The sequence below is a fragment of the Podarcis tiliguerta genome (genome assembly GCF_965153285.1).
Source record: "Podarcis tiliguerta genome assembly, chromosome: 1".
NCBI classification, from domain to species: Eukaryota; Metazoa; Chordata; class Lepidosauria; order Squamata; family Lacertidae; genus Podarcis; species Podarcis tiliguerta.
The window spans coordinates 30,565,152-30,592,178 of NC_139534.1; the positions used below are offsets into that span (position 1 = coordinate 30,565,152).

The 27,027-nt window shown below is 43.0% G+C and overlaps 1 protein-coding gene across 3 annotated transcripts; it reads left to right on the top strand.

The window, feature by feature from the left end:
- Window positions 1-7,180: 7,180 nt before the first annotated feature.
- On the top strand, window positions 7,181-25,556 carry GCG (glucagon). 3 transcript variants are annotated; one of them, XM_083414164.1, is made up of 7 exons: window positions 7,181-7,288; window positions 11,856-11,956; window positions 12,341-12,502; window positions 15,539-15,589; window positions 19,839-19,976; window positions 23,157-23,300; window positions 25,381-25,556. In XM_083414164.1, exons 2-7 carry the CDS (start codon window positions 11,865-11,867, stop codon window positions 25,382-25,384), a joined length of 591 nt encoding a protein of 196 aa, XP_083270290.1. In that variant the 5' UTR covers window positions 7,181-7,288; window positions 11,856-11,864; the 3' UTR covers window positions 25,385-25,556. The 3 variants fall into 3 exon arrangements, with proteins under 3 accessions (XP_083270290.1, XP_083270291.1, XP_083270292.1); XM_083414165.1 differs by lacking the exon at window positions 19,839-19,976; XM_083414166.1 differs by lacking the exon at window positions 12,341-12,502.
- The last annotated feature ends 1,471 nt before the right edge of the window (window positions 25,557-27,027 follow it).

A 27,027-nucleotide genomic window follows, 5' to 3' on the forward strand; every position in this document is an offset into this window, starting at 1 on the left:
TTGAAACAATATGCAAACTGAAACGCTGCTGGCCTTTGAAGTTCGCACTCATCTGAATTTTGCAATGCAGGTCTTGTAAACCAACCAATGTTTACAAAAATACACTATATTATTGGCTGATTTGTTTAGTTTGCATACCACCATACTTATGTAGAGCTCACGATGGTGCAAAACATAAAACATCAATGGAAAGTGTGCATAAAAATGAAGGTATAGCAGTACCTCGGGTTACAAACTTAATTCGTTCCAGAGGTCTGTTCTTAACCTGAAACCGTTCTTAACCTGAGGTGCGCTTTCGCTAATGGGGCCTCCCACTGCCACCAGCGCACAATTTCCATTCTCATCCTGGGGCAAAGTTCTCAACCCGAGGTACTACTTCTGGGTTAGCGGAGTTTGTAACCCGAAGCGTTTGTAACCCGAGGTACCACTGTATTAGTGAAAATACATGCTAAAATCCACCATGTTAGAGGAAATTGCTTGCACAAACATGTACCTTAGTGAAAACCACATAGTGAAATGTATTTATCGGGGGGGGGGGGAATGCACTAAAATGCTGGTAAATTTTCATGAGGATTTTTTAAAATAGCAATTCAAAAAAATCACAAAATGCTACAAAATGCTGCTAAATTTCAGATGGGGGGGACGGGGGACAGAGAAGCCGGAAGTGAACAGATCCTTCCATCGCTATCTGCAGCTCTGGGTTGTTTAACTGAAACGTTTGAGCAAGAAAGTCCATGGAGCAAGGAGCTTCTTCATGGAAAGGAGTGGGATTTTTTAAGGGGAGGAGTCTGAACGGCAGTGCAAACACACCATGTTTTGTTCCATCCTGAAAGGTTTTTTTTCTTTCCTATTGCTTGCTTGAGGAACACTGATCTCATGATAAACGGTAATCTGGAGCACCCTGTACAGTCTAAAGGGGCAATAACGGAAGAAGCTTCCTGATGTAAAATTGGAGCTAATCCTTCATCCCACCAGATGTCAAAGAGAACAACAACTACCAGACTTTTAGAAGACATCTGAAGGCAGCCCTGTTTAGGGAAGCTTTTAAAGTTTGATGTATTATAGTATTTTAATATTTTTTGGGAAGCCGCCCAGAGTGGCTGGGGAAGCTCAGCCAGATGGGCGGGGTATAAATAATAATTTATTATTATTATTATTATTAATTTCAGGCATCTGTAGTACAGCTTCTGAGCTGCATGGTTTTTCTCTTCCACAGTGGAGCTGAAACCATGAACTCAGCCTTTTAGCATTTCCCAACACAAAGCTGTGTGCAGCAAGATGGTGCCCAGGTTCATGAAACTGCTCCAGGTTTTTAAGGTTGCAATCTTAAACACTCGTTGAACACAGTAAGACTCGCGTCTGACTACTGAGCCTTGGTCTGCCAGAATGATTGACTGTGGAAAAGCATCCTCAGCCAGCCGAGATGTTAGTGACTTCATGTTTTGTCATCAAAAGAATCAAATCACATCTATATCCCATTTTATCTTCCTTTTTTCAGTGTGCCTAACAAGTTTGCAATCAGAGGGTGCAGATGTTTAGTACATTTTGCCTAAGTGCTCTAATCACTTGCAGTTAAATGAGATTATTCCTGTTTTGCCGCTGTTTATTATTTTCCATTAAAATTTCATTTTCTGAAACTACAGTCAGAAGTATTCTCAGGGTGCAAAGTCCTTTGCTTGCGTAAATTGAAAGTAGCCAACTTCAAGTTCTGACTATGGTGGATTAAAAAAGAAATAGTGTTGCTTGCAGTTAAGCTGCAATCTTATCCATTGGGGGGGATGTGCTACAAAACAATTTTTAATGGCCTGCAAAGACACCGCCCCACACACAGATTTGGGATGCAGAGGCAAAGACAGAGGAAATTTAAAGCAGCCACAGGGAGGGAACAGAGCTAAATGTCCCCTCCCTGGTCATCTGATTGATCATGTGATAAACAAATAGAAGGTGTTGACCCCTTCTGTGACAGACAGCAGAGCCAGACCATAGTTGGGTGACGCAGTGCCTCAAAATTCCACCAGAGGGCTGGAGCGTCTCTCTGATTCGCTACCAAGACAGCTAGTCAGAGAGGGGTGGAGCAGGCCTTTGGGAGGAAGAATAAAAGGAGAAGTTTCTGAGAGAACGTTCAGATAGAGCTAGGGTTTAGTCTGAGAGTTAGTTTGGGGAGGGAGTGTTAGTGAGTCAGTTCTGGTCTCTCCGTGACATCCACTCTGAGGAAAATATCTACAGCTAGCCAAAAATATTATCATGACCTTCTAAGTCTAGAACATGTGAATTCTCTAATGTCATCCGTTCCTTCAACCAACAAAGACAAGATGCTTCATAGTATAGTCTCATATCCAGAGTCTCTTAGCTTAGATAGGAAGACAGGTTTTAGTGTCTTGGGAGAGTATTCAGACAGAAATTAACTGGGCAGCTGAGTTTGAGCCAAGAAAAGTAGATGCTGTGAGAATGCAGTCTACTTGGGTCTCATTCCAGTCAGGAGAGGAAAGCTCTTCTAGAAAGAGAAGACTCCCAAACCAGTTATGGTGATCCCCTGGGTCTGTTGTACTATTTGGAGGACCTCAGGAGTGTGGTTGTCAAATGGTTGGGTAACTGACAGAAAGTACCACCTTGGTTAAGAACTGAAGTATTAAGTTGTAACACTTAAGCTATAACTGAGTTAAGCAACAACTGAGTGAAATAGCTGGAAATAAGCTGAGAATTTACCGTCTAGTTTAGAAACCTATAGCATCTACCTGAAGTGCAATAACTGAACATAAGCAACTGAAGTTTAAAAGAAGCTGTAACATCTATTAGTCTTAGCATAAATAAATTTTAAAAATTGTCCAGTAGCACCTTAGCACTTTGGTACTTAGAGACTCAGGCAGAAGTTGAACAAATAAGTAAGATATATTTAACAGAACAAAGTGGAAAAAACAAAGGGGGTATCAGGAGGTCATGTTCTTTCAGGAAACAGATCTGAAGAAGTGTGCATGCACATGAAAGCTTATACCCAGAACAAACTTAGTTGGTCTCTATTTATTTCGACTGTGTCAGACCAACACGGCTACCTACCTGAATCTTAGCATAAGATTAGAATAATATTAAACAAGTTAACTGTTTCCTGAAAGAACATGACCTCCTGACAGTGGCGTAGCGTGGGTTGTTAGAACCCGGGGCAAGGCAAGTAATTTGCGCCCCCTAACCTGTGGATTTGCGCCCCCTAACCCTAACCCCCAGATGTTGCGCCCGGTGCGGCCGGCCCCCCCTGCACCCCCACGCTACGCCACTGCCTCCTGATACCTCCTTTGTTTTATCCACTTTGTTCTGTTAAATATATCTTACTTATTTGTTCAACGTCTGCCTGAGTCTCCAAGTACCAAAGTTTTCCCTCACACAAAATCCAAAAAGATAACCTGTGGTGGTTATTATTGGGTGTGTACGTGGTTTGGATCCGCCACAATTGGCATACAACGGTGGGATCTGCTACAGCTTCCCTTTTCAGCTGGAATGAATCACCTGAGGTTGAAGGCTGTGTGGCTCTTCATGTCTCTGCTGTGTGCAGTGCCGGATTTACATATAAGTTAAACAAGCTATGGGCCCTACTCTCTTGGGGTCCCCCAAAAAATTGAAAGGAAAAAAACCTGGATGTACATTTCCAAAATATAAGATAAAAAACAAATAAAATAAAACCTGCATGCAGCAACAGCGTTTTGTGTTGTGTAGGCTCCTAATTGTTATGTACAAATGGCTTTAGATACCTATTAGGTCCATAAATTACCATATATCATATATTCAACACAAAAACAGCGACAATTTGTTGTTGATAAAGGACAGCTGGACATATAAAGGGCCCCATTACCTTCAGTAGCTTAGGGCCTCATCAAACCTAAATCCGGCCCTGGCTGTGTGTGCCTCTATGTTATATTTCAATAACACTAGAAACCTGAAGGCGAAAGAGTGGGTAATAAATAAATAATCCAAAAATACCAAAATGTAGCTTGGGAAATAGGCCAGTAAAATACGTAATTCAGATGAGAAACCTGGATGCTAGATGTCCAGTCCTAAGGTAGGGAAGCTAAGGGGTAGCGGCTTGGCTGAAGCCCAGAAAGTTTTTATAGCTGAATGTGCACATTTGAAGCACATTTCCCCCTTCATAGAAAACTGGGCACTCTAGTTTGTTAAACATTGCTTGGAACTGAAACTCTGTGAGGGGTAAACTACAGTGCTTTGAATGTGTATTAAAGGTGCAATGTGTAGCAGCCAAAACCCTCACTTCTACACAACTGTGCCTAGGTACGAGCAAGTCTTTTTCTCCTTTGAGTCAGGTTATTTTACTGGATTAAATTTTTGCTTGGTTAAACTTCCACCAGAAATCTGAAAAAGAGATCTCTCGCTCAGAAAAGCTTTATGTGCTCATCTTTAAGGTGCCATGGGACTCCTTGTGGTTTGTGCCAGATATGTCATAGTACAAGCAGAAGAAAAGAAATTGGGCGTAGGTATTCCAATCAGCTGAAACAATCCTTCTGAGTTTTGGTTGCAATCCATTTACGAAAAGGCCGGATAGCCACGTGAAAGACATCGCACAATGTGCGCCACCTGCTGCCTATCTGTGGATCTGCATCGGTGGGGATGGACTTTCTTATTCTGTTTTTATACGTGCTGGAAGCCTCCCAGAGCGGCTGGGGGAACCCAGCCAGATGGGCGGGGTATAAATAATAAAATTATTATTATTTACAACCAGGAAGAAGGAAAGTTCTGGATTTTTCTATAGGCTCCAGCAATCTGGTGCCTTGGATTTTTCCAGGCCATGAGGCAACGTCGGGCGCACTTCTAGCTCCAAGCAAGCAGCCGTCTGCCCCTTCTTCTCTTTGTTGCAAAACAGAAATCCATAAAACCTCAGCGCCCGTCCATGCAAGTTACAGAAATAGATCAGCTTTTGTACACTATCAAGGTCCACACACACACACCCTGGGGATTTTGCAAGAAAATGGTTCCAGCTGCAGATCAAGAATATCCCCACTGGTGGTGGGAGGGGTTGGGAGGGGGGAATAGGAAGGAAATGTTTTGAGAAATGTCTTAAAATGCTGCGAAGATAGGGCAGCACAACACATCAGCATGACAAGTGGCATCAAACCCCTTTGGGCGCACACAGATTGAAACAATGGCAGTCCCCAGCACAGTTTGAGCGAAATGCTGGTCTTCAGGGGAAATGGCTTGCAGAAACCAGTCACTACTGAAACACTATTCAGCTAGCCAAGTGTGTCAACAAAGAAACAAACATGTTGATCAAGAGCACTTGGTTTGAGTGGCCCTGGGGACTATAAATGATGTTTCTTTTTACATTAGAGAGATGTTGTCTGTTCTTTGTAAACACTTGATGTACATAGGAAACTGCCAGACCACTGGGTCCACTGAGCTCAGTAATGCATGCTTTGGCCGGCAGTGACTTTCCAGGGTTTGGGGCAGGAGACTTTCGCAGCCCTACCTGGGGACTGAACCTGGGGTCTTCTTCATGATCAGATGCCCTAGCTCTGGAATATGGCCATGCCCCAAAGTGTACGCCCTGGGGAAAGAGGCATAGAATGCTTTGAAATAAATAAGCCATTCTGATGGCAAACCACAAAGCAGATCTTAGGAGACTTTATGTTTCGCCCCACACCTGATTAGACTCGCTCTTCCATTCCAGCTCCTTTGTACGTGCTACTCCACTAATGTTTCATGGACTGTGTAGAGTACGTTAATGGCCAGATATGTCCAATAGAGCTGATAGAGCTAGTTGTACATTAAAAAATCATTTCCAATAGTCTGCTAAGGTACAATAGCCTCTGCTTCCTTTTCCCCATTGACTTAGGTAGAACCTCCACATCTGCCTTTGCCATTAGCTGTGCAGTCTCCCAATGTGTGGACAGCTTGCAGAATTGACCCAAGGGACAGATGTGGAAATTAAACAGAGGACATTGCAAAGATACATGATGAGCAGGAAGAGCAAGTCACTTGTGCTTCCTGTCTCCCTACCCCATTACTAACGTCCAATGCTCCTGGTGTTGATTTTGACATATTTGCTATCAGGAGTGAATGGGCACTGAAGCATACAGGTGTTGGGGGGGGGGAGAGAAGCAGGCAATGTGTGGGTAAGCAATGTTATCTCTGTAAAAAGTCCAGATCAAACGTCATCCCATGAACGGCCATTTATCGTCTTGATGCATGGATGCGCACAACATCCTTTACAGAAGCAATTTGAGCTCTGTGGACTGCTGTGGTCAATACTACAGCTGTACACACACACACACGGGTATACTTGGCCTGGATCTGGCCCAGATCAATTCAGGGTCAGAGCTAATGTTTAATTAGGGGTTTTAGGGTGATTCGGGTTTCTTGAGGGTTCAGTCCTGCTCAGTGTGGCTGCACACATGGGTTCCTCTGTTGGGATCAAGTGTGCAGCCAAAATGCAGAGCTATTGGAAAGTCCTTTTAGAAACTTAGCCCTGTGTTGCTCTTTGAAGAGCCAGATGACTTCTCCTTCTTCCCAACCATCATCCTGCCCCTTGAGAGACCCAGAGTGCTCTGGGTGGGCCAACCTGACTCAATATGGGGCTGTCTCAATCTGACTTTTACAATTGCATCATTTTTGCAGAAGGTCTCAGGTTGAATCCCTAGCATCTCCAGGTTGGGCTGGGAATATCCCCTTCCTGAAACCCTTGGAAGCATCTTCCAGTAGGTGAACATGATACTGAGCTAGATGAATCAATGGTCTGACAGCCCCCTGTGTTAAAAGGGTTTTTTAGAATACTTCATTCTGGAACGCTTTAAAATGCCTTATTCTGGATTGTGACCACAGTATTTGTGCGATCAAATATGAATTGCTCCCATTGTGTTTGTGTGTGCCATAAGGAATGCATTGTTTCCGAAGCGCTTGATTCCTACGCTGGGTCAGTCTAATATCACGGTGACAGTTACTTCTTTTGACAGTGACACCTCATTGACTTTGTTAGGCTCTGTGTCAACACTGATGTCACAGAGTAAACAGAACAGACGTGTGCAATCAGTTGTAAAAAAAATGGTCAAATGCAAAGAATGGCAAACAACAGAATTCCCCCACCCCACCGCAATTGACTAAGGAAACTGTCAGCAATGATGCACTCCTATAAGTGCTTGCCAGAGCTGAACAGTATATATAGATATCCGTGACTGAGCAGGAGAGACTAGCAGATAAATACTCTTGGATCCTCAAGGCTTCCAGAAGTCCCAGAAGAAAGAGACAGCACTGTCTTTCCTGCTTCTCCATAACCCTTCCAAAATACCTACAGGTAAGAAGAATAAGATAAGTTACCTGTAGCATTCATTGGGAGAGCTTCTTGTATGTTTGGCTAACTTAGGCTGCATCAACAGGTTGCTTTGTAATAGTTTTCCTTTTTCTCCCTCTTGATGATAAGCACTGGATTGAGAAACACGAGGCAAACTAGTTTAAAATCCATTTCACTCACAAGCTGTGCTGTTTGTAATACTGAAGTAAATGACAACAGGCAGGGAGAAAAAAACTAATTGTATAATTATGATAAAATTATAGACAGATAGAGAGAAAGACTGATTGTATAATTATGAGGAAATTCCTGATGAAAGTGTTGAGGGAGGGTGGTTTGTTTTGTTGTTGTTTTTAAAAAATGAGGATATTTTGTATTTCATTTTTTTTTTTAAAGAAAAAGGGAGGTTTAGACGCAGAATCGTTCCTTGTTAAATTAAAGAGCAACATTTCAAAAGCACTACCCTCGTAAGCCAAACAAAATTTGGGAACACTCCAGCCAAAGTTGAGATCTTTCATGCCCCATTAATAGCCAAGAAGAGTTCAGTTTATGCCATGCAGCCTTGATCCTATCTCTGTTTCCTTGTAAATGTAAGTTTCATTGACTGTACAAAGGATAGCTCTCTAATTCTCTTCAATGAATTGAAGCTTTAAAATGCTTAACTTCTTTTTTATTTTTATTTTTGTTCTAGTGATTACTTTTGTACTGTTTTTAATGGGGTGTTATGCTTCCTTGAATACATCTTGTGCTCTGCCCTAATATTTTATGATGCAGAAGTATATAAAAACTTTTTTAAAAGAATTAAACTTTGGCTGGATCATGTCCTTAATCTGCTTCTGCAGAATCACACTGTGATGGTTAACCCTCAATTCGTTTTCAGTTTATGACACTTTTACCATAAAAGGGTCTCTTTAAAAAAAAATTATTGATCTGACACTGCAATGCAAGAATCTGTGATTGGATTCCCTATTCCTTTTCATTTCTGAAAAGTATTTCAGATGGAGCTCTGTTGCAAGAGAAGGGGGGGTCAGTCCGTTCTCACTTCCAAATTCTTCAGTGCAATAGTACAATCCGCCTGCATGTTTTCCCATCTCCAGCTAGTAGTAGTTTCAGGGTAGGAGAGATTTGCATCACAGAACTGGGTGGGGGTGAGTGTTGAATGTCTCTGACCTTAACCAGGGCCCCGATCCACATATAGAGACTCCATTGCAATTTTTAGGTACAGGAAGTGATCTTTTACACCTTACATAGGCATTAAAATAGATATCCATATGGGGCGTGGAGGATTCAATGGGAAATAACAATTTATTGGGTACATTGATCTCTTTGTGTTGGAGATAACTTCTCTGTCTTATTCTAAATGATGTAGAATTATAAGCCAAGAACTCTGGTGGCTGAAGCAGCATCACCAATGGATGAATGGTAGAAAACTTTTCTATGTAGTGTATGAGAAAGTTTCAAGGTGATGGGATAATGAGTTGCTTTTCCATCCTAAGCCCCACTCCAAAAAATCTGAAATTAAAAGTGTGTTAATTAACACGTAGGAATCTTATTCTCTTACACCATTTCAATTCATGTTCCTTACCTCAATTCACAATAATCATGTTACCCTTTAGCTAGTGTGAGAGAAAAATGATGATGATGATGATTTTATATGCCACCCATCTGACTGGGCTGCCCAAGCCACTCTGGACAGCTTCCAGAAAATTATAAATCTATGGTAAACAACTGTCTTACCTACCCTGGATTATAGCCACCAGTGCCCTACGAGTAGCCTCCAATGTAAGCCATAATTCACCCTTTCCGAAACCATTCTTTAACCAAAGCATAACTATCCCTTGAACTTTGCACTTCTCTGAATTTTGCAATGCACGTCTTCAGCCAAGAATGCAGAAACTAGGGTACAGTGTACATAAATGAACATATATTACAGTAAATAGCATACAAAGATGCGTCAAATAACGGGAAATTGTGAAAACGCATCTATCAGGAGGAATTGCATGCAAAAATGTGCATATTATGAGAAATTCACGCGGAAATGATGGCGAATTTTCATGAGTACTTAAAAAAAGATTGAAATGTGGAGAACTGGACTTAACAGAAAAATGGGAAACAGAGAAAGCAAAATGATCAGATTTGCCAATTCCTCGTTCCTAGCAAGGAAGGCAGTTTTCTTCCATATTTGTCAAGCATTCTTTTCCGTTTTACTTTTTGAGCATGGTGTTGGTTTCTTCTTTTGTAAATTGGAACATCACAATGCACCCAAATGATGGTGCACACACCTAGGTTTTTCAACAACAAATAAAATCTTCTGTATACTATTGTATATAGTTTAGCAGCAATACACCTTGATTCTAAACATGCTGGCTTGTAAGCCTGTTTAATTCAACAGAGTTTACTGCTAAGGACTTGTTTTTCAAGTTGCAGCTTTGGGGTTGGTTTTGTTTGTTTTTTTAGTTTAGAGAAAAGGCAAGTAAAAGGTGATATCACAGAAATTTATAAAACCAGGCCCGTTATGGAGAAAGCGGTTCGAGAAAAGTTTTCCTCCCTTTCTCATAGTACAGGAAATTGCAGACCTCCAGTGAAGCTGAATGCTGGAAGATTTAGGGCAGATATGAGAAAGCAGTTCTTCATGCAACACATAGTCAGTCTATGGGACTCGCTCCCCGAGGAGGCAGCAATGGCCACCAATGTGGTTGGCTTTATAAGAGAAGTAGACAAATCCATGGAGGAGATGAAGATCAATGGCTACTAGCCACATGCCTGTGCTCTCCCTCCACAGTTAAAGGCAGCAATGCTTCTGAATACCAGTTGCTGGAAGCCATCGGAGGGGAGTGTGCTCTCCTGCTTGCAGGTTTCCCACAAACACCCGGTTGGCCACTGTGAGAACAGGATGCTGAACTAGATCAGCCATTGACCTGAACCAACAGCCTCTTATTATGTTCTGAAGCTGGGAAAAGGTACTCCTGGCCACAGAGGTCACTTGGCCCTCTAATCACAAAGGTGCATCCATGCGTATTCCAAGCTATGTACCTGATCCTTTACAGGGTGCATCACCCCATCCAGAACAGGCAATTGGCTTATATTTCAGACACAGAAGCCACCGACCCAAAAACCTTCCATCTCCACAAGGTTCGGACCCTGTTTATTGGCCCTCATTCAATCCACCACTGTGTTTGTGAACTGGTCCAGAGCTTGCATAGCCTCTCTTGATTCAGATGTTGTGGAGAGTGTCTTCATCAGCATATATATTCATCCCTAAGAGAGGCCATCGAGAGCATCGGCTTGAGATTTTTAGAATATCATTGGGAAGAAGCATGCCCTCTTGGGAAATAGCACTAGGAGGCAGCATTGCACTGCTGAAGGACATAAGGAAGGGAGAGCAGGATTGCGTTATTCTTGCAAATCTGAAAAGGAAGGCGGTGGCAGGCAAGGCAGCAGTGGCGGCAGGACAGTTTATGTGCATTCTTACGAAACACGTCACAAAACAGGGCCTAACATAGCAAAAGAGCTTGTTAGCTTTGATCAAGTCCCATGCCCCTGCTTTCAGAGTGACGGGGTTGCATAACTCAGTTTTGCAGAATTGTGCCAGTTGTTGGTAACTAAAAATAGAAACCCACATAAAAGTTGTGCCATATCGCAGGGTGCTAGGAATTCCTTTTCGTTATTTACGCAATTGAGTTATGGAGTAATCATGTTTACACTCTCTAAATCAGTGTTTCCCAAACTTGTGTCTTTAGCTGTTTTTCGGACTGCAAGTCCTATCATCCCTAGCTGGTGAGACCAGTGGTCAGGGATGATGGGAACTATAGTCCAAAAGCAGCTGGAGACTCAAGTTTGGGATACATTGCTCTAAATCATATTTAATCCTCTAAATCCACCTATTAATTTTTAGTCTCTATGGAGATTCATTCCACAGGGAAGGAAGTCAAACTGATTTCAGTGGGTGTCCTTCCAAGAAAGGCTCATATTCATATGTCATACCCCTGTGACAAAAGCTGTTAAGGGTTGTATCTGCTGGGCAGCAACACTCCAAGTTGGGGCTGTAAAATCCACTAGACATGTGGTTTCACCTAGAATGTTTGGAAGACTTTATGCCTGTGCTAGCAACCATTAGGATTTCACTATATTGACACATAGATTCTTTATAAGCATAGCTTTCCCCCAAAGGTATGGCCATGTGCTTAGCATGCAAACTGTTCCAGATTCAATCTCTGGCAACTCCAGCTAAACATCTCAGGAACTATGTGGTGGGGAAAACCTCTGCCTGAGATTCTGGGGGAACTGCTGTCAGTCAGAGTGGTACATTAAATGATCCCTACTGCTTTGAACACAATTTGAGGTTTTCAGGCTTATCATAAACTGGGGGCTGGGGGGGTGAATTAAATGAATGGATCATCTAATCTGGTCTGAGGCTTCTTCCTATGTAAATTCCTCTGGTACACAGAATAGTTCTTTGTGACTTCCACATGGAGGTATAATGGCTGATCCATCTTTCAGTGTCTTCAGGACAGGTCTTGAGTGTATGAAGCAGGCTGCAATGACTATTTTCCCCTCTAACTCTGCCCTACAGGTGACGAAAATGAAAAACATGTACTTTGTGGCTGGGTTGCTTTTAATGATTGTACAGAGCAGCTGGCAAAGTGCCCTTCAAGACAGAGAAGAGAAATCCAGGTAAACACCAGAGATCAAACTTGTAATGCTATAATAACCCAAATGTGGGCTACATATTTTCTGGTAACAGAGCTGGCACGGAAGTCCGTTTAAGATGCTATCATTTAATCTTGCCACCCCACAAAAATTGGATAAGCCAGCAGCAAATGAAATTGCCAATTCAACCAGTGGTGCTTTTGTCCCTTTGGTTTTTGTTGTGTAAGCAAAATCTCTATTTCCCATTACCAAACTGTTATTAATCAACTAACAATCCTTTCTTAGCAGCCATTATTACTTCTAGTACATTAGTTGCATATCTCTTATGAGGAGGTTGATACATGGTACGGTGACTTTCAAAACGTGCAATTTTCAGTACAAATAATTTGTTACAAACCACACTTATAGATCCTTCAAGGCTTCCCAGGCCGAACTATTAGATGACTCTAGACAGCTGAATGAAGTGAAACGTCATTCACAAGGTACATTCACCAGCGATTACAGCAAGTACTTGGACACGATACGAGCTCAAGATTTTGTACAGTGGTTAATGAACACTAAAAGAAGCGGGTAAGCAAAATGGATACACCCCACCTGAACCCCCTTATAAATTGCCACATGGCATACACAAGAAAGTCTTATGCTGGTGTACCTGGTACCATATAAACCCAGGAGACTGCATGATGATGGGATAACTTCATCCAACTAAATATGTAGAGTTTGGATCAATTCCAAGAGCTTCAGTGTTCATCCATTCATCTATCCATCCATCCATCCATCCATCCATCCAGTCATCTGTCCAATTGTTTGTTCTTCCAGCTATCCATCCTGATTTACAGCCCATTCTATGCTGAGAGATTGGAGCAAATAGCATCACTCGAATCTATTACAAAAGCATCTTTTCACAAAGAATTCAGTGTCATCTCTTTGCCACAAATGTGTCACTCCGTAATTTCCAGCACCCTGAGATACAGATGCTAGGTAAATCTCATTGTAACATTTTTCCAATAGGTGTTAGTTGAATAAGTTGAAAAGTTTTCTCATGCAAAAGCCGCTGAAAGGAATTGGAATTGTGCAACAGTAAACACTGTCTACTTGAGCAACTCCCATTTGATCAATAGAGTTTAACGCTGAAGAACATCTGAATGCTTTGGCTACAATCCAGTGCGTGTTTTTTCATATTCATACCTGAAGAATCACACTCATAGCAGAATGATACTGCGCTGGTGCAGCTATCGTTCCTCCCAATTCTGACTATCATTGCTGGCATGCCTTTTGGCTCGTTGCTGAGTGGGGATTTCATCCCTGGTATCTAAGGCCCTAATCAAGCGCTCTAACCAGGACACAGCAATGGCAAAATAAAACCTGTACACCAGTTTTATTTTAAAGCTGTTCCTTTAAAACATCCTATCAGACAATGCATACACACACACACATTTTCAGAGATGAGACAATGAGGACCTTTTGAAACATTCAAATCTGCAATTTTGTTACCAGAAGAATGACAAAGTTGTAAGGCCATTAAGTGAAATTGTTTTTGGAACAGCTTTATTTGGAAGTTTAACATTACCATATGTAGGATCAAGATAATAACTCGCACGTGGTTTAAAAGAAGATAACACAATAGACAGAACAGTCTACATAGCCTCCTAAAGCAGAGCAAGGTATGTTCCAGCTATAGTACTGTAATAAACTGGTGCATTTGGGCTGGACTATAGAACACTATACCAAGTGAGACCATTGTCCATCTAACTCACTATTGTCTACACTGACTGGCTGCACCTCTCCAGAGTTTTGTAGTCCTACTTTCCTAGAGATGCCAGGAACTGAATCTTGGATCTTTAGTATATGAAGCATGTGCCCTTCTCATAGGAAAAAAACCTGTGCCTTATGTCAGGGTGAGACTATTTCCCCATCAAGCCCAAAGTTATCTATTCTACTACCAGGCACTCTCCAAGCTCTCAAGCAGGTGTTTCTTGTTACCTGCAACCTGATCTTTAACTGGAGACACCATACTGAATCAAGGACCTTCAGTACACAAGGCATATGCACTGAGCTATGGTCTCTTTCCCAGAAGAATGTGGGCCCAAGGAGGAAAGTTATGCATACTGATATGCACATCCTTAGACGTGAACTGTGTGCATAGCTGGCTACATGAAACAGACTTCTCCAAGGAAGAAGTTCATTGGATGCATCTGGATGTCCCCTCAGCACAAGGTGAAAGCACAAGGGAAGGAATTGGTCCACTGTGGATCCTATCCATAGTACTGTTGTGCAGTAAAGCAATGGCTTTCAAATGCTTGCCTTCAGGGAATCTGATTTGTCAACTGAGGATTCCAGTTCATCTGCCATGGTATTCCTATTCCATTGAAGAAGATGCCAGGAAGTGTTCTGGAGCATCCTCTCACTTCTCAGCCAAGGTGATCAGGCACCAGTGTAGCCCTGAATGAACTGACAGTGTGGCCTATAACATTCCCCTGTAGGAGCACTGACAGTGATGGGGAAACTACATTGCAGCATTGCTTAGCCACTGATAATCTTCTGACTGAGGACCAGCAGCTAAGCTTCTAAGGAACACCAGCCTTCCCTGGAATACAGCTTGGAAAACCAATGCAGCAAAATCTAAGCAAAAGTAATGTACTATTGGAAACTCCTGAAATAAAGCAACTGTGTTTGTGGGTTTCCTTTTCTTTATTCCACCCCCTCTTTACTTCTCCTTCACAACTTTATGTTTGGATCATTCACCATTTCTCATGCTGACAGCCAAAGTCATTTGGTACTTTGGTGTCTCTCATTCGCGTATCAGTATTTGATATGTTGCTATCCACATACTTCGTTGCCATTGCTGCTTCACTGTCATGTGTGTTGTTGTTGTTTCTCTTTTGGGGTCTTGTGTTCACTTTAGCCATCACTGTTGTTCCATCAGTCTGTCGAACAATGCCTTAATCAGATGACATTGGCTAGCAACTCGATAAATGAAGCTCTCTCTTGGTATATGTGAAAGTCTCAGATAATCTAAGAGGTCATGGTCCTACCACTTTATGTTCTGCATAGGGCAAGCAGAGAGCTGCCAGGAAAGGGGTCCCTCTGGAGCGTTGTTGTCTTTGTGGCTGAGCTCATTCTGTGGGCAGCCTCCCTACCCATCAATCCCACAGCCTCCCACTATGCAAAGGAGTACTTCACAGCCTTCCATTGGTTATGGAATATCAAGAGTGGCTGTGCCAATGTTCCTTTTGAACAGACCACAGCCCATCAGATTAAGCCCAGCTTTTCCCAGTAGCCACCCTGGAGTTGATGGGAGTTGTGGTCCTAAACACTTTTGGAGGTGTCTTTCATCCAAAGACACCAAACGGGATTGATCATTCTTAGCTGCTGGGTGCAGTGGTTGGTCAGTCAGTTGTAATACATATATAAATTATGTCCCTAACGAAAGACAATGCTGGGATCTTAATAGAATTAAATGCGGACATAATGGAATGCCTATATGATTCTTGTTGTATCCATTTAAGCTTGTAATAGTTAACTGATGTGCAATGCCCCTCCCCCATCTACATATCTGTGCAAATGTAATTTTAATAACCTAATGCCTATGGACCTCTGCTGCAGACAAGGACGTGAAGAGAGTGAGAAAGAAAACCTCCTGGACAATCTCTCAAGGTATTTTAAGTAATTTCAGATTTTTTTTTAACACAGGGATGATAAAAAAACAGATCCTAAACCAATTTGACTAGGGTACTTCCAGGTGGACAGTTGATTGAGTACTCATTCCTCTTGGTTTGCAGGGAGATTAGAGAATTCTGGCTATTTAACAAGCTTTTTTTCTGATCTGTTTGTGGGGAATTTAGGTGACAGTTGTGTCGAGGCAAGTGTTATCCCACACTTTCCAGCACATCTCCCAGCCACCTTCCTTACTTCAAAAAGTCCAATCTTTTGGGAAGGCGGGTTTGTTCCATTCCCCTATAAATTTGCCAGGACGTGACTGCATCCCACCTGAAAACACCAACAGTCTGGAAGTGCTCTCAGTTTATATATACATACACACACACACACACACACACACACAATCTGGAAAACATTAGCCCTCGAGTGCAGTAGCATGCTACATGGATGCTACTGCCTATGAAGAATCACCCCTCTCAATGCTGACAATGCAGATCTGACCATCTGGTGGGAGAGAAGGTGTGCCTCCTGGAAAAAGTTCTCCCAACACGTAATGTCTACATATGATGATGCTTATAGCAGCTGTGGGGAAGCTTGGCCCTTCCTGATGCTGCTGAGCCTCATCTCCCATCAACCGCAGCAAACTTGGCCAGCAATGGTGGGGTTCATAGTTCAGCTACATCCAGAGGGCCAAAGGTTTCTCACACCCACCTTAGAGAACCATCTAAGCTAGACCGGAATGGCAGTGGTTCTCCAGAGCCTCAGGCAGAGGTTCCCCCTCCCCAAGTGTTGCTGCCTGATCCTTTTATCTGGTAACATTAGGGATTGAGTTTGAGACCTTTTGCACGCAGATCAAATCTACCACTGAACTATGGCTGTCCTCCCAGGGTGTACCAACTGTGGCTTTTTGTACACAGTAGCTTTTTGTGAAGTTATGTGTGCATGGAAACCTCTTTCTGCTTGTGCATGATCCTTCCTGGATTGGGGTGACTTCTCTTTCATGGCTGTTCCATTCTATGACAGTGACACACAAATAGACGGGGTTAGGGCAGTAGCTCAAGTTAGATTTTTATAATGAATTCAAGTATAGTCAGGTAAAAACAATGATGTCTGCTAGTTTCAGAAATGATATCACAGGTAGCTGTTCCCTTGGCATTGTGGACAAGTGTGTTGTTAGAACCACCCACACCTGCCTTTTGGATTGTGTTCTCTTGATTGATCATGATGCCCGGTCTACTTCACACATTACGTGGGGGTAAATACCAAGTGGATACATGATACCATGTGGTGCAGGTTGCAGGGAACCAGAGCCCATCACAGCTTCCTGACACATGCACCTGTGCAATGCACCTGTTTGCGTACATTATATTTTTACTTGTGGATGTAAAATATGTTATATGTAGTCATGTCCACAAGGAGTGTGAAGTAGTCCTTAGCTAACAAGCTTACAGAGTTTTACATAGGTTTACACTAAATGCCTTTAACGGTGCTTCTCAAAATATGTAGACATTCAACTCATGAATCTAACACAGACACAAGAATCACTAAGCGTAATGTAATTCAGTGGAGGGGGAAAAACCAAGGGATTCTAAAAATGTTGGTGGGGAAAGTGAAACGGGATCCAGCATAAAACTTAACAAAAATAACATGCATATAGGGAATAGTTTTACTATGCATGAACTTCCAAACAAACAGAAATGCAGTAGTGATATGTTTGTGGAAATCTGAAATGGCGGGGAATAGCAAGGGAAGATTCAGTATGACTCGGGGATCGCATCAGGAAAGGTTGGGAACACATCCATTTTCCATTTGAGGTGTCTTTGGGAAGAATTCTCAGAAAGATGGTCTACACTAGAGGCGGCCACTGATTCCGTTCTTTCCCCTGAATGAAGCTATCAGCCCCTACCCTCATTGATCCTAGAATGAAAAGAGGTTTCTGGATGAATGGAATCTTTGACACCTTTGATTTGGCTGGGCATTTTGTGTGTGGGAGGGAATGGAACCCTTTAGCAAAACTCATGGCCAGCAAAAGGTTGATGGAAGCACCTCCACCGTTAAGCACCTCCTGATTCCTCATCAAGCGATACATCTCCATACCCGTGCTGTATGTCCTCTTGCTGTAGAGGTACTATTGTGGACAACTGTTTACAGATGCCATAAAGGGGACAATTCAAACTCCAAACCTGCTGGGTTGAGAGAGGTCGGCTCCAGAAGATCTTCAGCTCAGCCAGCTTTTTCCTGGCATAGCTGGGCTATGCCGGCATAAGCTCCAAATCCTGATTCAGTTAGCAAAATGCTAGTGAAACATCTTCATCCTGGTGTAGCAAGCTGAATCAAATCAAGTGGACCTTACATTGGTATAAGTTCCTTACCCTAGATCTTAACTCTGTTCAGCTAAGTCATGCAGATCTAGCAAGCCTGAAGGTACATCAGCAAAAAGGGGTGCTGTTAAGTGAAACTTGATCTTAAAGACTTGTTTTCCCTCTGCCAGACTTAGCCAGCTCAGCTGCCAGTAGCCCTACTCCTGAACCGAGTTTGGAATAGGGGTAACTAACACTGGCTTCAGTCAAGTGGGTCCCACTGGCTTACTATACTTAGGATTGCTTGGTCTGCTAAATGCTAGAATTTGCAAGGTGTGGATCACATTGTTGTGGTGTCAGCAGTTGCTTGAGGCAAATCTTCCTAACCGAATAGTAGGTTTGATTGAGCCGTGGGGGGGGGGGAGTATAGATTTCTTCTCTACCAGTATCTAAACTGGGCTGGCACTAGAGCCATTTCCTTGTGGATGTGTTGGGGGGAGGGCAGCAGGAGTCTCCTTTGAAGACCTTAATAGCTCTTGTCCTGCAGTGGAGCTGTCTCCTTAATTCCTGGAATCAGAGAACCAGTCAAATAACCTTCCATGCTAATTTGGACAACCAAACTGGCTTATTGGGAATGCAGACCGAATGTGTCCAAGTGCAAGTTAGCACTTTGGAAAGCAGTCGTATGGAACCTAGAACTGCCCCACTTCTTTCCAGGTGGACACTTTGGAAAGCAGTCGTATGGAACCTAGAACTGCCCCACTTCTTTCCAGGTGGACACAACTGAATCTGACCTAAGCACTCACACTCTCCCTTTTCTCTCCCTTTGGCCCCTGGTGTGGGCTAAACCTTCTCCTTCCCTCTGAGGATACTTAGATCTCTACCCATTGAGAATCATCTGGTCCAATCTGCAATGCCTCCTATTTCTATTTCTTGGTCATGCTAGAATGGGATAGGCAGTTGAACTGACATGATCTGTCTATGCTCTCTGTGGCTGCCTCAACCACAATGCCTCCAACTCAGGAGTGTTATGTCCAGAGAGCCACCTCGGAGCACCTCTAGTTGCTTCCCTGAAGCAGCAGTCTGTGTCTGGTGGGCGGGCAATGGTGGTGGCCGCAGTCACAGTGAATGGTGGGCTGGCTGCAGTGGTGGTGGCAGTGGTGGCCGGTGGATCCACGAGTGCCTGCCACCTGAGATGCGTGTGCCACATGGCTCATTATAGGGTCAGCACTAAAGAGAGAGAGAGAGAGATGGAGGAGATGCTGGGAGCAAAAAGACAAAGCAAGAAGGCAGCCTGAGTCATGAGTAGGGATGGGGTTTGCAGTCACTGACCAGCTCATTTGTTTTCCACATCATGCTCAAATTCTCTCTGTTTCAGTCTACTATTCATTCATCACATCTCAGCTCGGTCCAATCTCTCTCCCTCTCCTTTTAAAATATCATAACTGACTTTGGTTCACCTTTGTTGCGATAACTTTTTTGCACAATGGATTTTGCTTGTTGTCGTTCTGCTGCCATTACATTCATCGCTGCCCATCATAATCGAGCATCCATCTGCACAACCCCAGGCAGATTGTGATTTGCTTGTCTTGCAGTGTCTTTGTTTTCTTCTTCCTGCAATGCAACAGAGGCGTTGGTGTGCCCGACCCACGGCTAGTGCCATCATCTTAGCTAAGCAGAGTTCATGGGAGCATTTCAGAAGCACAGCCAATCTGAGTTTGAAAAGGGCTGTACAGTTACAACAGCCAACTTCAACACAGCCTTTCAGTTTGTTATTTTCTTGCCACCGCCTCAACCGGTCTTGTTAAATATTGCTAACACTTGCCCGAGGCGCAATCGGCTCTCAAAGCTTGCAAACGAGTGGATGAAGCTGTGCTTGTGTGCATGCTCGATTATTGTGAAATTCACCAGCGTTCCTAGTTCTAAGGCAACTGCTCTTCTTTTAGCAACGGACTCGCCAGGCGTCATGCTGAATACGAGAGACATGCTGATGGCACCTTCACCAGTGACATCAGCTCTTACTTGGAGAGCCAAGCTGCCAAGGAGTTCATTGCTTGGCTAGCAAATGGAGGAGGAAGAAGAGAGTAAGAATCCATCTGTTGCTAAGCATTTCTTAGCTTTTTTGGGGGGTGGGGGGATTAATACCAATCGAAGCCTGCTGGAACCACAATGTATTGCTCCCACACCTTCCTCACTGTATTTCATAGTCTTCTTTTGTAATTGAAAATGTTGTCATGGGTGTGGAATGATCCACCTGCCAATTAAAACGTAGTTCTTTTGAGACTTTGATTGTGCTGTTTCATGCTCGAATGGGTCACGTTTTCTCCATGAGGTCAAGTGGTACAGAAGATCAATGTTGGTTTCACGTTTCCTCTGATTTCTTCCCTGTCCTGCTTTGCTTCCATTCAAACGTCTTGCACCCGGCTTCTTGACCACCCCAAGTTCTGTCAACCCCAATCTCTCTGGTTCCCCGTTTGCCCCAGGATCCCAATCTGCCGCTGTTCCCAGCATCCTCCTTTCCCTTCCATTTTTTCCCGTTTCCAAAGTTTGTACAAACTCCTCCTCTTCAAGCCTCTCCTTCTTCTCCCCTCCTTTTCAAGAAGTTGCTGCTAAAAACTCATCATCACACTGTCACTGCCTTTCCCATCCCTTTACAAAAGGGTGTTTGTGTGTGTGTGTGCCTTCCCACTCTTGCTGTGTGTTACGTTGAATATATTTACCCCTCCTTTCCTGCCTCAAAGCATCCCATAACATTAGGCTGCCAACACCTCCATCAGTAACCTGTACTCCATCAGTAACCACCTACATCCTGTTCTCACCACTCTCGTGACAACCTCCTTTTCTTTTTGATCCTTTTGGCCTGTTCTACCCACTGCTGCTGACTTTGATCCATCTTCCTCAGCGACTGCACATTTGGAACGGCATCTTTCTGCCTCCGTTCCTTCCCTTAATAAGCCCACTCAGAGACGTCTGCAAGCCCCCTACACATTTTTGCCTGTGCGGCCCGGCAGTCGAAAGATCAACACGCTTTGTCCCATCTGTACTTGTTTTGTACCTTTAGACTGTGAGCTCTTTCTGAGCAGGCCCCAACTTCCTTCCTGCCTTCCTGCCTTTCTTCCTCCTTCCCTTGATTCCGTGCTCAAAATCTATATTGCCAGCTGTAAAAGACACTGCGTATGCCATAGGAGCACCATAAAAATGGATTATGACATTGCTGTAATGATGATAGCAAAATGAGATCTGAGAGTCAAACACGGTGATGCATGTTGGAAGTTAGGAAGAAAGACAACTGAGAGTAAAAAAAAGGAATTTCTGAAACACCTGGTTATAGGTAACTTTGGGCATTTCAGTGGCTCTTGAGAAGATACCTGTGGCAATGGCTGGAGAGGGATGGTGGTGACGATAATAATCTGATAGACAAAAATACATTTTTGTAATTGGCAGCAAGGCATGGTATATGTCTGCTCTTACCTGTCCTACTGGATATCAGTCATTGAATCAGAAACAAAAAGAGAAAGCAACCATACAAGATGGGAAAGCAACACTCCTCTTTTGCACTCTGTTTCCTATAACATAGTGGCTCATGTTGCATACAAACGCATGGAGTGGTTTGCTTTGGTTTAAAGGGAAACCGTGATTGTAAGGAGAAAAGCAACAAAATGGGCCGTGTAGCCCTTGGCTCACCCTTTACCCTTGGAGGGGCGAATTGGACCAGAGAAATGGCAAGTGGGAAAGGGTTAAGCATGCCACATTTCTGCTCAAAATCTGCCCCCGTTTTTCTTCTCTTAAAAACACAACCGTGTAGTTATCCCTGAGACCTTTTATCGCTTTGAGAGAATGTAATGGTTCTTTAAAACTGACTCTGCTGCTTTGATATTATTACCAGTCAAATCTAAGACATTAGTTTGGCAAAGATCACAGCAAGACACAGTTCTCTTGTTTGTGTACCTGCTGAAAGCAACCCCCAAGGCCATTAAAACAGGGCCAGTATTCCTCTCTGTATGCTTATATGCTTACACATCATCAAAAAGATCGAGGAAAATAATATTGCAGGCTGTTGCAGATTCTCTACAAAACCCATCAGGACTCCTTGATGTTGCTGACAGCCAGATATTTTGACACATTTCCCCCTCTCTCCTCCCAGCCCCTTCCTAGGAATTAAATCTAGAGATTAAGAAGTAAAAAATAAATAAATGATGAAACAGTCAGCTCTGATGTGGGGACATTTAATTCTGAAGTATATTGGCTTCAGCATGCTTGGAATACATTTTAATATTGCCTTTTGCTTCCAACAGTAGCACTGGAACCCTCGGTTTGATATTGTATCTTCTGTTTCTGAACTTGATTAAAATTCTGAGCAAGGAATACTGAACTTTTTCTCAGGAAATGTTTGTTCTGTTGTCATTCCTGTGGTCTCACGCAGAGGAGCTGGCTCACATGATACTAAGAAACTTGTTCTCTTGTGAAATAATTTTAAAATTGTTTGCGTCCGTATACATCCTCTCACACAGAAGGATATTACTGTCTAGGATGAGGCAAACAACTTTATTCTCTGGAAACACAGCTCTCAGAGAATACTGAAATACTGCATCAACATTCTCAAAGAGTTTAGACAGAAGGTTCCCCGGGTGATGATGAATCAACAGTAGAGATAGCTGTCTCTTGTACATATTTGAAGGCTCCCATCCATAACCTGCTTAATCTGGAGCAGTCCCACTTATTTAAAATGGATCCGCGGCTCCAAAAACATTTCCTGAACCCACTAGCAGGAATTCAGCACTAGAATAAAATGTCTGGATTCAATGTCATAGCTGCATAATGCTAGAGAAATTAATCCCAACTGGTGGGATTTGGTATTACATGCTGAGATTAATAGTGGCTGCGTGTAATATTTGGTCAGGCGAACACTGCTGAAGCGTGAAGAAGCCCAAGTTAAACACTTTAAAGTTCCATTTATTTAGGCAGATAAGCATGAGCTTTAAAACCTGCCACTGAAATCATCAGGACATTAAAAGCTCTCAGTCTTGGCTGAAAGTGCCAAACGTTTGCCCTTTGCAAGCTATTATGAATTATTATTTTTGTTTCTTTAAGAAACCATTTTCTAGGTCTGCAAACATGTCCTTAGTGCTATTTTGCTAGAAGATACAAAAATTTGGCCCTATACATTTTTTGTTGGGGAGAATTTGAGCAACATTAAGGACTAGGCAGGGGATATATTTATTCTGACCCACAAGGATGTTATTTGTCCATTTCCCCTCTTTAAGTTTCTCAGAAGGAGCTGGAGCGGCTGAAAACGTTGGCAGAAGACATGCGGATGGCACTTTCACCAGCGATTACCACAAATTCCTGGATGAGGAGGCTGGCAAAGAGTTCCTGAAGTGGCTGTTGAGCAACAAACCAACTGAGAGGTGCCTGAATTTTGGCTAACTGTAGACCAGCTTTTCTTGGATTGCCGATTAGCAGGTGTTGGTGTTGAAGGCTGCTTATTTTGCACTTAATTATTCATTTACACCAGGAACGGCTAACCTCCTGTCTGTAGGGTTTGATCTACAGCTCAGCCCCCCAAATATTTTATCTAGCTCCCCCAAATTTTGTCAGTTTTGGTGGTGATGACAAAAGGAAAGTAGACCATGCGGTGAAAAGGCCAGTGATGTGTGTGTGTGTGTGTGAACAGCTTATGTGGGAGAGTGTGAATGTATGAGTACTTTTGTGTTCAGGTCCTGCTTCCAGCTTCTCATAGGCATCTGGTTGGCTAACTATGAGAACAGAATTCTAGACTGGATGGGTCTTTGGTCTGATTCAGCTGACTTCTCTTATGTTCTTATGTTGAGTGGTGACACAACCACCTTGGGCCACAATCACCCCCGGTATGTGGCCCCTGGAAAATTGGTTGGCCATATGCATGTAAAGTGTTGGAAATGCTTTATGAGTGATTTTAACTTTGTAAAAAGAGTGTGGGTATTTCCGGAGGATCCTGTGGGTTTCCCCCATATTTCTCCTGGACAGGTGTTCCTAATATGTCCATCATGCAAACCAACAAACCGTTTTTCCACACATGGATGGGGACCAGGTTAAAAAGCACTTGTATACTTGCTGTTTAAATGACTGAGTTTCAGCCAGAGAACTATATGAAGAAAACACCTTCAAGTATACCTCTGGACGTGTGGTGCATATGGACTCCATGAGTTCAGCAACCATGTCCCATCAGGGAAAGGATTTTCACTTCCACAACAGGACTTTCTCTGCTCCCCCGTGCCCTGCACCTGCCTCAAATTTGCTCCAGGGGGTTGACGTAACCCCTAGAACAGATTTAGGGAGTGCACAGGGGGAGAAGAGGAGAATAATGTTCTGTCAGTGCAAGCAGAAATCTGGAACATTGAGGTAGCATTACATTTACGCAACCCAAAGCCTCTTCCATGTGGCAATGGCAGCAGATCCCACCATTATGTAGAAGGCAGCAACCTCAGGTAGCAGAAATGGAGGCACCTTTGAAAGGAAGCAGATTTGCCAGGCACTGAATTATTTGTGTGCGTGTGTGTAGGAATATTTTTGTCCCATTGTGCCTGGATGTCAATCATGTTTTTACTAATATTTAGTTTTAGAGGCAGTGCCTTCTTTTGCAATGGCTTTCACTAGTATGGAGTACCGAGACTTCATTTTTTGCTGCTCATGTAAGGCATTATATGCTCCTCCCTTGAACCATAGCTGTCAACGTTTCCCTTTTTTTAAGGAAAATTCCTTTATTCTGAATAGGATTCCTCGCAAGAAAAGGGGAAAGTTGACAGCTATGCCTCGAACTTTTATCACAATAGGAGTGCAGTGGTACCTCGGGTTACAAACACCTCGGGTTACAAACACTTTAGGTTACAGACTCCGCTAAACCGGAAGTAGTACCTTGGGTTAAGAACTTTACCTCAGGATGACAACAGAAATTGTGTGGCGGCGCGGCAGCAGCAGGAGGCCCCATTAGCTAAAGTGGTACCTCAGGTTAAGAACGGCTTCAGGTTAAGAACGGACCTCCGGAACAAATTAAGTTCGTAACCAGAGGTACCACTGTACTAGGATCTCTCTCTCTCTCTTTTTAAACACACACACACCCTGCAAAACCACCAATGAGAGGTAAAACTGTTTAGAGCAGAGGTTCCCAAAACTGTGGTCCACAGACCTTCAGGAGTCCATGAGCTTCATTTTGGCAGCCTGTGGCATATCTGTGTCTTTGTGGTTGAAGACAGGAAATGGCATCTCCATTGCATTATATGTTCCCATTGATCTTTAATTGAATTTTATTGCTTCTTTCTGTGGAATAAAATACCACCGATTAAAAAATAAGAGAGGCACTAAAAATACCTTTAAAAATCACACAGCGTGTCACAATGGCCACAACAGGCAAAAAAATAGTTAAGTGGTCCACAAAGAACCTCCACAATTCTCTTTCCTTTTTTTTAATCTCTCTCTGTGTGCGCTAACAATTTTTATTGTGTTTTTCAGATAGAGCATACAGACCACACATAAAATATGAATACAGAACTAATCCCCCAAACAGAGAGAGACAGAAGATTGCAGAAGACGCAGAGTTGCCTTGCATAAAAACAACTTCGCCTTCAGGAGATGCTTTAAATCCAATCCTAATAATAAACTTCACATGATCCACAAATTCAAAAATACTCTGGGAACCCTTCTAGCATCATTATTATTATTACCCCCACACTTGTTTGTGTAAGAAATAAAGCTCCCCCAATCCCCTCAGAAGGTGTCCTTGTGTTTTTGTGCCCCTAGCCATCCTTACCATTGAATTTCCAGCAAGAGCTACCTGCCAGAGCTGCAGCAATTTTCAAGTGCTCCATGGGAATTTTGTTTAAGGGAGTGGGAGACCACTGGCTTGGAAACCACCGTGACAATTATGTGGGGTTTCAATTAATTAACTAACTAACTAACTAACTAATTATAGTAATAAAGTTCTATTCCCCTTAAAATCAATGTGAAACTCCCCCACCCCCCAAAATACAAATGACGTCATCAGGGCAGGATTGCAGCAGAAGGATTTAACCCTTTCCTCCCTTGCTATAATAATAATAATAATAATAATAATAATAATAATAATAATAATTTATTATTTATACCCCACCCATCTGGCTGGGTTTCCCCAGCCACTCTGGGCGGCTTCCAAAAGAATATTAAAATACTGTGATACATCAAACATTAAAAGCTTCCCTAAACAGGGCTGCCTTCAGATGTCTTCTAAAAGTCTGGTAGTTGTTGTTCTCTTTGACATCTGGTGGGAGGGCATTCCACAGGGAGGGCGCCACTACCGAGAAGGCCCTCTGCCTGGTTCCCTGTAACTTGGCTTCTCGCAGTGAGGGAACCGCCAGAAGGCTCTCGGTGCTGGACCTCAGTGTCCGGGTAGAGCGATGGGGGTGGAGATGCTGAAGTCCAGAGGAAACTGCTGTTTTTGACACCAATGCAAACAACAGCTTCAGATGAAGGATCTCTTCAGGACCACAGTGGGGGTGGGGGTGGGATGGTTAAATACCCACCAGGTCTGTTGTGATCCTGAAAATTGTCACTCATTCCCCAGCTTATTCTATTTGTATTTTTTTTTATATTAAAAAAATAATAGTGAGCAAATTAAATCCAGGATGCAATTAGCATCCCGTCTGGAAGGGACCACACTCATTGCTGGAAATCTCGTCTATAGCATCCTTAATATCCACCCAACTATCCCATAAAAACATCAAAAGCTTCACTGGATCAGACCAAGACCCAAGGAGCTCGGGCTTCTTGTCTACAGTAATCAGCTAGATGCCCCTATCAATAAATGTGTGGAGACAGTCGTGACCAGTGCTGTGATTAGGTGATTTTAGATTCTGGACTTAAAGATCTTAACGGTTTTACAAGCAGTGACCTCTTTTAAGGGCTACTTCAAAAGGTGGCAAACCAACCCATGTGTTGCTGAATGGGGGGGGGGGTTTGTCCTCCTGTTCGTTCTGCTGAGCAGGGCACTTGACATTTGCCTGAACCCTTCATTGGCATAAAGACACATATTTACAGTTTCCTAGATATCATTGAACATATTCACAAGTAGAAGAAGGATGACTTTTTGTTGTCGTGAGCACAGAGTGTTTATAGTGCAGAACT

Bases quoted from the DNA above. Each gene is read 5' to 3' on its own strand.
- GCG (XM_083414164.1), top strand. From the start codon at position 11,865: ATGAAAAACATGTACTTTGTGGCTGGGTTGCTTTTAATGATTGTACAG. The intron at 12,503-15,538 runs GTAAGCAAAATG...CCTCTGCTGCAG, and splicing joins ATGAACACTAAAAGAAGCGG to ACAAGGACGTGAAGAGAGTG. The intron at 19,977-23,156 runs GTAAGAATCCAT...CCCCTCTTTAAG, and splicing joins AATGGAGGAGGAAGAAGAGA to TTTCTCAGAAGGAGCTGGAG.